The sequence below is a fragment of the Canis lupus genome, chromosome 5 (assembly GCF_003254725.2).
Source record: "Canis lupus dingo isolate Sandy chromosome 5, ASM325472v2, whole genome shotgun sequence".
Taxonomy (NCBI): domain Eukaryota; kingdom Metazoa; phylum Chordata; class Mammalia; order Carnivora; family Canidae; genus Canis; species Canis lupus.
Window position 1 is genome coordinate 8507477 of NC_064247.1, and position 14023 is coordinate 8521499.

The window sequence follows — 14023 nt, forward strand, 5'->3', positions numbered from 1 at the left end:
TACTAGGTTGGCAGTTTCTTAAGCCAACCTTCAGTTCTATCCAGAAAGAGGGCTTACTTTGGAAATAAGTAAACTCTTCTTTTATCTTTGCTAGTCTTGTTTCATTTCTTTCCTCTTGTTGAATATAAATTGTTTTGCTTGTGGGATAAGTATTTTAGTTATCCAACAGCCCCCTTTTGTTTATTTTTTTGAAAGATTTGTTTATTTGAGAGAGAGCAAGAGCAAGAGAGAGCACAGGCAGGAGGAGGGGCAGAGAGAGAGAGGCAGACTTCCCGCTGAGTGTGGAGCCCAATGGAGGGCTTGATCTCAGGACCTGAGATTGTGTCCCTGAGATCATGACCTGAGCTGAAAGCAAGAGTTGGATGCTAAACTGACTGAGCCACCCAGGCTCCCCTCCAGCAACCCCTCTATTATCTCTTGCAGTTCTGTGGGCTAACTGGATACAGCTAGGCAATTCTGCTGGCCTTGCTTTGAGTCTCTTATGCTGTTGCGATCAGTTGGCACCTGGGGCTAGAACAGCCAAAGTGGCTTTACTCCCATGTGTGGCGCTTTTGTGAAGGCTGGAATCACCACCTGCCTGCCCTTCTTCCCTTCATCCCCCCCACACCCATGTAGTCTCTCTACATGGCTAGCTGGGATGTCTGTATGCGGCAACACTGAAGTAGAAGTACCAGGCCTTCTTAAGATTCAAGGCTGGAAGAACACAGTCTTACTTCTGCCTTCCCAAGGAAATGTATCGCTTCATCACCAACTGGAGTTAAGGCTCTGTGTTCTCCAACTTAAAATCTAAGTTCCAAGTTTAACTTGGAAGTTAAACTAGCAAATTATTGTAAAAGGGAAGACTAGTGTAGAGTGAGGAAAAATAACATCCTTCAGATCGCTAAGCTACTGCATCATATAATTGATTTTTCCTTTTATTTAAATTCAGTGTGCCAAAATTTAGTGTCACACCCAGTGCTCATCCCATCAAGTGCCCTCCTCAGTACCCATCACCCAGTTACCCCATCCCCCCACCCACTTCCCCATCTGCAACTCTTTGCTCATTTCCCAGAGTTAGGAGTCTCTCATGGTTTGTCTCCCTCTCTAACTTTTCCCACTCAGTTCTCCTCCTTTCCCTTATGGTCCCATTCACTATTCCTTATATTCCACGTATGAGTGAGACCATATGATGATTGTCCTTCTCCAATTGACTTATTTCTCTCAGCGTAATACTCTCCAGTTCCATCCATGTTGATATAAATGGTAGGTATTCATCCTTTCTGATGGCTCAGTAATATTCCATTGTATATAGATACCACATCTTCTTTTTCAATAAGAGGTTGCTCCTGGAGGTTAAATTAGATGTTTCCATGAATTACAAATTGAAGTGTTACCTGTTTTCAGTCCCAGGGCTCAGATTCTCCGTATCCACATGGGCAGTTCGATCGCTGTGTAGAAGGCACTGAGATGATGAATTTCCTCAAGCTCTCTCTTCTCTCTTTCTCTTTCTCCCCTCTTCTGCAGTTCCTTTTGAAACAAACACAAAAGCAGAAACAGTTACACCTTCCGATCCTCCTCAGAATGATAAAGGAGATAATACAGAAGCTGGACTATTGAGCTCGTTTCCAGTGAAGGAACGCTCCAGTGCGGTGGACTCAGCACCAGAGAAAAATGCGAGTGGTGCCTCCGTCCCTGATGCCCCCATCATTCTGAGCCCTCCCCAGACCTACACATCCGATACCTACAACCTGGTCTGGAGGGCGGGGAAGGATGGTGGGCTGCCCATCAATGCCTATTTCGTGAAGTATCGAAAGGTAATGTCCTCTCATTTATCAGCTTTCTCTTCACACACCTTGACATTGTGTGTATAACATGTGCTTATTATCTTTGACATTTATGGAGCAGCAGGAAATAGAATAGCAGTGTTCCAGGGCTGTGACTTTGGGGGAGCCATCCTAGCAATCATGCTGGAGTTACCAGTCTTAAAAATATAAGCAGTAAGAATGTAGTATATATAATTTCTCCCAAAATAGAAATTCCAAGAACCTAGTGACTTCTTGACATTTCTTTTCTTTTCTCTTTCTTCTCTTTCTTCTCTTTCTTTCTTTCTTTCTTTCTTTCTTTCTTTCTTTCTTTCTTTCTTTTTTTAAGATTTTATTTGTTTATTTGAGAGACAGAGAGAGAGAAAGAGCAGCAGACTCCCTGCTGGGCTTGATCCCAGGACCCAGAGATCATGACTTGAGCCGAAGGCAGATGCCCAACCGACTGAGCCACCCAGGCGCCCCTTGACATTTCTTATCAAACATTTTAACCCGTTGGGTGTAAAGCTCCAGAGCCTACTTTTTAAAAAGTCCTCCCTTCCCTTTCTGAGAGAGTAAAATACAGTTCATCTAGCAAATAAAGCAGTTTCTTATTAGAAACACTGAACAAAGTCCTCAGGCATAATCTCTGACAATTATTTTGATTTCAAGTTGTCTTCTTCATTGTACTTGGATCTTACATTGTTTGGTGATTTATTGGTTTAATCTTAATCCTCTCGGTTGATTTTTCAGTGTTTCCCTCCAGAGGCTTATATTAAAGCAAAATGAGAAAATCTCCTCTGTTTAATGAGACTAGTAAATGAACAAAAGATGCTCTCATATTTAAAATACTTTTTCTTTGTCCAAGACATTTTGGTACCCATCATTTAATAGTAATATTTTTAATATCTGGAAAAACTAACATGGTGATATTTGAAAGTTTATTCACTGTTTCTAACCTGATGATTCTGGATGAAGAAATTTTCACTGGGATTCTTACCAACACAAAAACTTCTATGCGATGTCGTTCTCTGGTTTCCATTAACTAAGACATAGCATATTGGATCTTTTTAAAATTTATTTCCTCTAGTGCATGTGCAAAGTGTCGAGACATGAAGAATGCTGGAAATATATAATGCATAATTATGTAATTCAAATATGCATACATATTCTAATTTATTATATATTATCATTAATACAGATTATTATATACTTGTTTTATGCTCTTATTAGCCCAGTAAGAAAGGAGTATTGTTTCCTTTACTAGTAAAGGAAGCAAACTCTGGGAGATGAGATAACTCACTTTAGGCTATAAATTAGTGGTAAAAATAGCAGAGATAGGAGTCTTTTTATTCCTGAAAATTCCTAAGTTCTTGCTACACATCTCCTTAGATTAAATGTTATTCCTTTTTTACTTCCAGAGCTTTATTCCATACCAAAATTTATCTAGAATTGAAGATTTTCTTAGATTTGAATGGAAGGTTCCTCTGCTCTTAACCTATTCTGTTTTAATGGCTTTTCTCTGGAGTAGCTAGATGATGGAGTTGGCCTGGTGGGGAGCTGGCACACGGTTCGAGTTCCAGGAAGTGAAAATGAGCTCCATTTAACAGAACTGGAGCCATCTAGTCTCTATGAAGTTTTGATGGTAGCAAGAAGTGCAGCAGGTGAAGGGCAACCTGCCATGCTTACCTTCCGAACGAGCAAAGGTGAGTATAATCTTCCTTAAGAGGAGTGAGCTCGCTGGCTTGATGTCCCTTTATTAGTAAATGTCCTTTTGGGTCATGGAGATTCTTATATATAATTTCATTAAAAATTTTTATTGTAGTGCTTTTTTTGGCCATGCATGTTGTATTATTCCATCCCATCAATTTTCAATAAATATTTTGGGGAATTCATGGTATGTAAGGCATTAGAGTAGGTAATGCAGGGAAAACAAAGATGATCAAGACAGGATCCATCCTAATGGTGCTTTTGCTTTGCCAAGAAGGGTAAGACACATAAATAAATACCAACCATAAGGCAAGACTTCAGTTCCTCTAATATTTACAGGATGCCTTCTGTGTGCTAGGCAATAAACAAAATAGACAAAACTCCTTGCCCTTGCAAAATAGATATAACTCATGGAGCTTATATTCTAGTTGGGAGAGACTTACCCCTAAGTTAGAAGTACAGTAAAAAGTTATGAGCACTGATAAGAGAAATAAGTTAGGGAGTGGATATAAGAAGTATTTGGGAGTAGCAGTTGTCACAATTTAAGCCAGGTGGCCAGAGAAGTCCTCAGCAGTCAACAGTGGAACAGAATGTCAAGGATGAAGTGAAAAGCCATGTGGCTATCTGGGGAAAGAACATCCCTGCTGAGAGAGTAGCAGGTGCAGAGACCCCAGGGTGGAGTGTGCTTGGTGTACCCTAGGAACACTGAAGGTGCCATTATGAAAGAAGCAAAGAGAGGAGGCTGTAGGGAGAAAGCTCAGGGAGATGACAGAGTGGCCAGACCACATAGTGCCTTGCCTACCCTGCAAGGACATTGACTGAGAGTAAAATACAGTTAATCTAGCAAATAAAGCAGTTTCTGAGCTGAAAGCATTGGAAAGTTTGAGCTGAGTTGTGACACTATCTACTGTATGCTTCAACGGGAGACTGGCTGTAGGGTAAAGATAGACTGGAATAGGGCAAAGGTGTCAGCAAAGAAGCCAAAATATACAAGTAAAAGACTTAGAAAATGTCAGAGAAGTACAAAAAAGGGATGTTCTTTCTGTGGGGTAACTTGTTGAGGGTAGGCTTGATTGAAAAGATGCCATTATAGCTTGGCCAGAAATGGACAAAAAGATCAGTGAGCAGAGAGGGGACTTGGGTGGAAGACTATTTTAGTATGGCATGAAAATAAAAAGGTATGATCAAGAAGAAATTTATTTATTGGCTTTTGGAAAAGACCCTTTCATGCTAATTACTGAGTGTAGCTAGAAAAATAATGAGTATTTCTTATTTGAACTGTATTTTGGGTTAATTTGCATGATCATTCCGCAGTTGTTTGTAGAATCTGACCTATAAATACTGACTAATAGGCAAGTATTTCAGTTTTATGATAATACCCATTTTCACTTTTTGCCTCTTGGGATTTTAAAACTCAACATAATAATTTCCCCAAAAAGAAACAGAAGCTCTTTAAGCATGAGTTTTATTTTTTAGAATTAAGAAATAGGTACAGTAAGAAGAAAAATGGGTGAATAGTTTGCAAGCCTTTACTCTCGTCGTTTGGCTTTTTTTACATGTGGTGTTTATTCTGTGTGTAAATTAAAATTACCTTGATGAAGAAAGACCCATTTTCATTTTTCCTTAAAGCTACTGAAAAAGACAAAGTGATTTTTAAGGTCAGTTCCTCAAACTAAGTATTTACAACGTAGGTGTTAAATTTAGCTAGTCTCTGTAATAGAGAAGTTCTTATACCTATATACCAGTTGAGTTTTGTAGTTTTTCTTACTCTGCATATTCACAGAAGTTTATGTTGCAGTATATGAGTATATGTCTTCTAACTTTTCTAGAAAAAACAACCTCATCAAAAAACACCCAGGCATCCTCTCCACCCATGGGCATCCCTAGGCGCCCTGTTGTTTCAGAGACTGTGGACAACTTTGGAGTGGTGCTTACAGATTCATCCAGGCATAGTGGAGGTAGAGTGGAGAATCTTCATTTTATTGATTTTGTTTGTTTACAAATGTAACTGACGTGTTTCAAATTATTGGGGGGATGGAGTGGAAGAGGGTGTTTGTCATTCAGATTATAGCCTATCATATAGATCTTCCAGGTCCAATTTCAACCATTTTTTTAATGCCCTATATTCAAATCTCGGTAACTCAGTGTCATGATTGGTGTTTATGGTAATAAACTCAGGTTCAAAATGTTCTGGTACTTAGGTTTTATCACTCATAAAAAAGATTTTTCTGTTTCCTCTCTGGCGAGGAAACCAAATTTATATTTTGAAAGTCTGACTTTTTTTTTTTTTTGGTGACTTACCAAAATGTATGGTGGTATGTATAGTAAGGTTTAGTTTTTTTTTTTTTGGGGGGGGGTTAGTTTTTTAAACAAACAATTACATATCATACTCTGTTTTATGGCTGTATCTTGTCAATATCATACTCCATTTTATTGCTGTACTTTGCCAATTGTATGGTTTTCATTTTTAATTTTTTTAATTTTTATTTTTTAAAGATGTATTTATTTTAGAGAAGGTGAAGGGCAGAGTAGGAGAGAGCAGGACAAGCAGACTCTCCGTTGAGTGTGGAGCCCCACAAAAGGCTCAGTCTCATAACCCTCAGATCATACATAACCTGAGCTTAAACCAAGAATTGGATGCTTGACCAACTGAGTCACCAGGGGGCCCTCAACTGTATGGTGTTTCGATGTCATAGCAATACAGGTTTCAAAAGACTTCTCTTTAGTATTTAAATTTCATACTTAACAATTCTGCAATTACAACATAATGTACTTCCTGTGACTGTGTTAATATGTGTTAGCAAGACATCTAGGGAGGGCTTAAAATTTCATTGCTGAGCTCTTAGAATGTTCAAGCTTCTTCTCTTCCCTATTTTTATAGTCATTCATGAAGTGGTTTCTGACAAAAGCAAGTCATGACATTTGAACACCCTCTAGAATCCCTCTGCTTCTTCAATAGCACGAGCCTCTTCTGCTTGAATACTTTCACTTCTGAGGAATAGTTCACCTACCTTAAGCAGATTATTTACATTAAGTTATCAGCTTTTTAAAAAAAATTTTTTTTAAAAGATTTCATTTGTTTATTTGACAGAGTAAGAGAGGGAGAGAGCAAAAGAAGGGGGAGGATCAGAGAGAGAAGCAGACTCCCTGCTGAGCAGGGAGCCTGATGTGAAACTCGATCCCAGGACCCAGGGATCATGACCTGAGCCAAAGGCAGACCCTTAACCGATTGAGCCACCCAGGTGCTCAAGTATCAGCTTTGTATGAATAAAGCTGCCATCTGAAAAGAAAACCTTATGATTTGTTTAACATACTCTGGTAGGTACGGACTAAATGCTGTTGCAGCAGAGGTAAAAAAATCTTGCCTTCAGGAGGTTTACAGCATAGTGGATGATCTAGGCAGTGAGTCAATGACAGCATGGGGGTAATATAGGCAAATTAACCCGTAACAATGATTTTGATTCATTATGCCTGAGATTCACAAGAGGAATATGTGGGGAAGGCAGGTGGTGGTAAGAGAGGCTCCCTTAGCTAAGCTATGAAGACAAGAATGGATGAAGGAACAGGAAAAGAAGTTCTAGGGAGAGACAGCTCCTGTGCAAAGAGATGAATGATCGATATGTTGTATTTCATTTAGAGATGTGGAGGTTAGAGAATTGATGGTTTGACTGGTAGCTGTGGGGAGTGGGAGCAGGGCAGGTGGGTACCTTGTATGATATACTTAAAATTTCAGTCTTTCCCTGAAAGATATGAAGAACCCTAAAGAGCTTTAAGGAGGGGGAAAGGGTGAATGGCCAAAGATGAGGCTAGAGAAATAATGTGAGGAGTGCCCATGTGGATGGAGGAGGACATAGGTGACAGATAAAGGGAACTGAATGCACACTGAAGGAGAGGGAGAAAGGTGGAGACTCGGGCTCCGGCAACCAGGGACCATGTACCAAGATGGATGATCAAGATTTTTAGGTGCAGGTTATGGATTCCATTCTAGAAGCCAGGAGTTTGGAGTTACCAGGCAGAGATAGCCATGAGAAGTGATTTCTTGAATATCCGAGACAACCCTCTGAGGAAGATAGCTATCAATTTTCCAAATTAGGCAATTGAGACTCGAGAAGGTTGTACAACTTAGCCTGAGGTCATCCAGCAGATGTGCAACTGCTATTCACATTTCGATTTTTAAACTCCAGCCAGTCTTTCTTTTATTCCTTAACTGTCCCGTGCTCTTTCTTTTAGATCTTGAAGATTCTTCTCTACAGAGATTCTTTTCCCTAATAACCTTTTTCTGTTTGATCTCTGGTGGTCTTCGATGAGTTTTTAACCTTCTGTGAATCAATAGGAGGAAGTTTTGGTGGTCTAGTACCAAAAAAAGAGATTCACTAACAGTTCTGTTCATTCTGTTTTCATTGCTTTCTAACTCGAAAGGAATACAGTAAGTATCACTCAAAAGTTGCCTGCTTTGACTACTTTCCTCTTTTTATCCATTATGCAATTTGTTTTTAAAATGCTACCGTTTTCTCCATTTTCTCCATTTCTACCATCTGCAACATTATTACGTTCTTTCCTATGTATTTCTGTTCAGGTTAAAGAGATGTTGAGACAGAGTGGTCTTGCTTAAGGAGGGTGGCACAGGCTGAACACACAGGGCTCCCTTAGCAACTTCAGCCAAGTAGTGTAACCATGGCCCGGAGCTGGTCCTCTTCCTTAAGCTCTGGACACTGGATTGTTAGCCAGCCAAAAGATAGTCTCTTGACCCAGCTCACTTCTACAAAATTCATAGAGGATTAATGTAAACCAGCATGATGAGTTGCTCATTTGTACTGTAACTGTCACACAGACCAGATTGTTTCTCTCAGCATTCTTTCCTTATAGGAACCAAGTGGAAAGCCACCTATAACCACAAGATGGCTTGGTCAGCAAGAAGAGTTAGGTACATGGTTTAAATGGCAGATGGACTTACTCCTGATGTTTCTACCTGCCACCGAAGTCTAGTGTGGGCCAGGACGTCCCCTACCCTTGGTAGTGCGAACTGAAAGTGCTAGACATTGATTCTCTCACCCCCTTTTTCTAAAGTTTGTGTGGATGATCAAGTGGATCATCTAATTGCTGATAGCACTTTTCTTTAACTACATAGCTCATGTTCCTGCATTCATCCCGCACAGCATCCTTTTTTCCCATTAATATCCCTATTGATTTATTCCTCAAATTTTATCTCTATTGCATGCAGTTTTTTTTTTTTTGAGTAGCATTCCTGTAGCCTTGAGGTGTGTTAAGATACAATATGATAATAATAGCTAATAATCTGTAGACTGCTTGCTGAATGTGCTTTGTGTAGCTTGGACAGATAAAGAGAACATTTAAATAAAATAATACCTAATTGTGAAAATTTACTGTAAATTATAACCACAATCAGACTTGAAGCACCAAGTAATAATTACTTATACACTGTTGGGCTATGAATCCAAAGTAGCATGGTCACTATTCCTGTTATTGTTTATCTTTCAGTTTTTAGAGCTAATTATCAAGTTTATAGACGACTTTGCTTTTCCTTCCTTTTATTTCCCGTTTTTGGCCATTTCATTGCCCATTAGCTTTGAACACAGGGCAAGAAGATAGTCATAATATTATTAACCCTGGCAATAAGTTTGGTGATAAACCTTTAATAAAATGGTACTTGGGATTTATCCCTTTGAGTTTATTTGAGTTATTATTTCTGACACCATGGGTTATTGGAGTGGATATTTCCGTGCTTAGTTCCAGAGGCACCTGATCGGCCAACCATCTCCACGGCATCGGAGACCTCCGTCTACGTCACTTGGATTCCTCGGGCCAACGGGGGTTCTCCAATCACTGCCTTCAAGGTTGAATACAAACGGATGAGGACTAGTGATTGGCTGGTGGCAGCTGAAGATATCCCTCCTTCCAAACTTTCTGTGGAAGTTCGTAGCTTAGAGCCAGGTAGTAATATTCACACATTTCCTTTTTTTCCATCTATGCCATCTATGTGACTTTAGGTGCATATTTGTTAATGATGTTTTATTCTTCCAATTGTTAGAGTAATGCAAGCCTATTGTGTGTAAATTTGAAAGCAGAGAAACTAGAAAGAAGAGAAGTCACCCTAAACCCACCCATCCATCCAGAATTAAGTATTGTTTACCCTTTGGTATATTTTTTGTGGCCTTTATAGATTTTTTTTTCAAGATTTTATTTATTTATTCATGAGAGACACAGAGAGAGAGAGACAGAGACACAGGCAGAGGGAGAAGCAGGCTCCATGCAGGGAGCCCAATGTGGGACTCGATCCTGGGACTCTAGGATCATGCCCTGGGCCTAAAGGAGGTGCTAAACTGCTGAGCCACCCAAGCGTCCCCCTTTATTGATTTTTTAATACAAACCAGGATCATGCCAAAATGTCTCTTGACCTCATTTTCCCTATATCATATGTACACTCCAGTGATGTTAGAAATTCTTCAGAAATTCAGTTTTTCATAACTATATATCTATATAGTATACTTTACTTAACCCATCCTATGTTCCTGGGTTTTGGATTCTTTTTAACTGCCAATAAGTAGAAATGGCATTGTAGTGACATCTTCGTGTGTATGCATGTGTAGGTATTTTGCTATGATTCCGTGTTTTAAGAGGAAAACTGCTTGTTATTTGACTAAAACTGTTTGATCTAATGATGAATCCTACTTAGGTCTATGGAAATGAGAGAACACTTAATGCTTCTTTGCTTTGTAAGTTTTGTTTTAGCAGAAGGAACCCCCCATCCCTGCCACCACCCCAATATCTTGAGGCTGTATGCCAGAAGTTAAACCATAACAAGAGAAAAGCAGTAACCATAAATCTACTCTCATTGATTTTATTTGTTTAGGTTTCATGACCATTTTGCTTATGGGCTTTTATATGTATTTAGTGATAAATGCCTGTGTTTGTCTAAACAGGTAACATGAGCCTAGGAGCCTGTAGGTATAGTTGGAAGAAGGTGACAAGTTTTAAATATGGGTGAAGCTAAATAGCATTTCATAGACAGAAAACGTGGTCTTCAGAAGCCCAGTGCTTATTTCTGAGCCATCAGGAAACGTGCTGTAGGAGTCTAATTTATTCTTTAGATTCAGAACTTCAGAAACTCACAATCCTTAGTTTTTTTAAAAAAAGTTCTTAATATGTAATACAAATAAATACCTTCTGTTGTAGTTTAAATCTGCTCCCTCTTGTCCTATTCTTGTGAAATTGGAGTGACATCTACTGTCATCCACAGTGTCCCTTCATAAGTGTATTCGCCGTATTAAACTTCGCTTCAGTTGTTTCTTTCAAAGGCAAAGAACCTAGTCTCGAGCACAGATACTTTAACTAATACTGTATTTGATGGTTATGACTTTAGAAGATGATAGTGAAAAAAGCACACATGCTCTTTCCTGTTCTCTACCCACCCCTTCCATGACAGACGCCATTTACCCTTCATGGCATTGTCTCCCGGTGGCTATGCATAAGCTCTTGGGATCTGGATCGGGGCATATTGGACAGGCACTGCCAGTTGGCAGAAGCTGGCACGTGGGTTGGAATCTGATTACCATGTAGACTTCAGAGCACGTTTGTTAGTGTAGATACTTGAGCACAGTTGTCATATTTTGAATATTGGACCTTCAGTCGCTGTATAGCAGTTTTTTAAAAACTGTTTTTTTTTCTCCCTCAAAAGGGTCAACGTACAAATTTAGGGTCATCGCTATCAACCATTATGGTGAGAGTTTCCGCAGTTCAGCGTCTCGTCCTTATCAAGTGGCTGGGTTCCCCAATCGTTTTTCTAACCGTCCCGTAACTGGACCTCACATCGCATACACCGAAGCTGTCAGTGATACTCAGATCATGCTCAAGTGGACGGTAAGTGGGACATCTTCTCTAAAGGAGACAATTTTCTAGTTTGGTCATGTTGATGATCGATTTACTATTCTCATGAGATGGTATTATGATTAGCAAGAGTCAAAAGTTTTTGACTTTTAAGTGTTTGGCCATGTTAAGGATTGATTTACTATTCTGATGACATGATATTATGAAGAACAATTTTTTTTTAAAGATTTTATTTATTTGAGAGAGAGAGCACAAGCAGGGGAGCAGCAAGGAGTGGGAGAACAGGCTCCCCGCTGAGTAGGGAGCCCCATGTGGGGCTTGATTCCAGGACCCCAGGATCATGACCTGAGGCAAAGGCAGACGCTTAACCAACTGAGCCACCCAGGTGCCCCTGAATAGCAAATGTTTTTAACTTTTTTTAATTTAGTTCGCCAACATTTAGTACATTCTTTTTTTTTTTTTTCATTTAGTACATTCTTAGTTTCAGATGTAGTGTTCAGTAATTCATCAGTTGTGTATAACACCCAGTGCTCATCACATCATGTTTTTAACTTTTAAGTGAAGGAAAATTGAAGGGCACAGATATTTGTCTAAAAGCACATGTGGTAAGGGGGGCAGGATTAAAAATAAACTTGTCTCCTCCGCTCTCATCTAGGTGTTAACTTAATTGCCCTTTCAAGATTTAATTTATTTTACACCAAATATCCTTTTATGCCTTTGAACCTTGTGAAATATACTCTATTTTTGCTCAGCCCTGACAGTAAACTAAATGCTCTTGATACCTTTGACCACCTTCCAATTAAATTGAAAATGGCCATCAAAGATGTTTGCAAAATGAAGCCACACAGATAAATGAATCTTCATTGCTGTGAAAGTTACATTTATTTTTGTCTTTGACAAGTCTGCACTTCTCTTTTTTAGTACATTCCATCAAGTAACAATAACACTCCCATTCAAGGATTTTATATCTACTACCGGCCAACAGATAGTGATAATGACAGTGATTACAAGAGGGATGTGGTAGAAGGTAAGTCCCCCTGACAAGCTGGAGTCCCCGTAAAGAGCTTTGGATGGAGAGGGTTTATAAATATTATGGAAAACATCATCCCATGTTAAGATAGAGAGATCATGAGATGTTATGTACAGTATTACTTTGACTTTTTCCCAAAGAAAGTCTTTTCCAATTTAATATATGAAGCATCTGACATTTTGGTTAGAGAAACGGTTACATGAGTCTGAGGGGTATAAGATTTGTCAGTAGTTTATCTGAAGAAAAATTTTTTGTTTTCTGTTTGTTTTTTTTTTTTAATGAATAGTATCCTGAGGATCAAAGCCACTTGCAACTTTTAGCTAGATTTTTAAAAAACAATGTCTCAGTCCCAGTTCCATTGAAGTCTATACTAGAATGATTGCATCTTGGGCGGGTTATCCGCTTTTAGAGATGCCGTATATGTAGAGTAAAAGCCAGCCAAGATAGTAAACTTTCCCCTGCAGTTAAATTCTAATCCACAACTTTGCATGTGGTCTGAAGGCTCCAGATGGTCAGGCTGGCCCCTGCCTACACCTGCTGCTGGTCTAATGCACCTGTCCCCTCTCTCTGTGTCTTCTGTGACCCACTGGCTCTGAGTTTCCTTATGTGTACCAAGATCTCTCCTGCCTTGGGACTATGACACATGGCAATTCCAGCTGCCTCCTCTGCTCCTCTCCCAGTGTTTGATTCAGGGACTCCACTTTTCTGTTCTGTGCTTAAATGTTATTTCCTCGGAGAACCTCCACCGCTGTATGTGAGATACCCTTGGTGTAATTCCTAACTGTGACCTTTATGGTTCTCCCGTGGAGTTCATGAATGGTTGATATGTAAGGAGTGTATGTTTATGTGTATGTGTGTGGATACATGAAATTATTTACTTAGTTGGTCTCCCCCAGTAAACGTTAGCCTCTTTGTAGGCCAGGAGCCTTTGCTCCCAGTGCCGTATCCCCAAGCCCCCACAGTGGTGCAGTGTTAAGTATTTATTGAAGGAAGGAATGCTTGGAGTCCAGAAAGAACCATGGAATGTCTGGGGATAATCAGACTGGAAAAAGGATGATGAGCCAGCAATGTGACAGCTGTCTTCGAATATATAACGACTGTTACGTGGAGGAGGAACTCAGCCAGTTGGAGAGGGACAGCCAAAAGGAAGTGGTGTAAGGAAGATCCCTCCAACAGCATTTTTAGCAAACGCTCTCCAACAAAATTAAAAATTCCCTAATTTTGGAGGAAAAGCTGGATGCTTATTGCTCAGTGATAGCTTGAAAGGGATTCTTGCTTTGGGAGGAAGGCTCCTTCCAAGGCCTTTTTGCACTGCAAGGTTCTGATTCTTTGAACTGTTAACATCCTAAATGGATCATGTCGGAGAATGGCCCTAGGCCAAGGTTATTTTCCTACAATTTCTTGACATCAAATACTGCATATTGTTTTTGTTATATGTAGTCCTATAATAAATTCATTTAAATCTGCGATATCAGGTTTCCTTAAATATTGTGGCATTCCTTTTAATGTTTATCCAGTGGAATTACTTTTGTAAAGTAGTAAAAGGTTATCATCTGAGTTTTAATACATGGCACATTAGGTAGGTGCTCAGTAAATATTTTCTGAATAAAAGAATGATTATTTTTCTTAATCTGGAAAAGTAGGAAACAGATTAGTTTCT

General features: G+C 39.4%; 1 protein-coding gene across 8 annotated transcripts in view; it reads left to right on the top strand.

Annotated features, from left to right (window-relative positions):
* Positions 1-14023, top strand: part of CDON (cell adhesion associated, oncogene regulated) — a 99626-nt gene that overhangs the window by 55568 nt on the left and 30035 nt on the right. For all 8 annotated transcript variants that reach the window (XR_007410608.1, XR_007410607.1, XM_025464986.3 and 5 more), the window contains 6 exons: positions 1504-1793; positions 3310-3484; positions 5318-5446; positions 9237-9440; positions 11185-11366; positions 12255-12360. Coding sequence is in view for 6 of the 8 variants with exons in the window: in XM_025464986.3 (XP_025320771.3) it covers positions 1504-1793; positions 3310-3484; positions 5318-5446; positions 9237-9440; positions 11185-11366; positions 12255-12360 (1086 nt within the window). In the remaining 2 variants the exon portion in view is untranslated. The remainder of the gene's footprint in view (positions 1-1503; positions 1794-3309; positions 3485-5317; positions 5447-9236; positions 9441-11184; positions 11367-12254; positions 12361-14023) is intronic.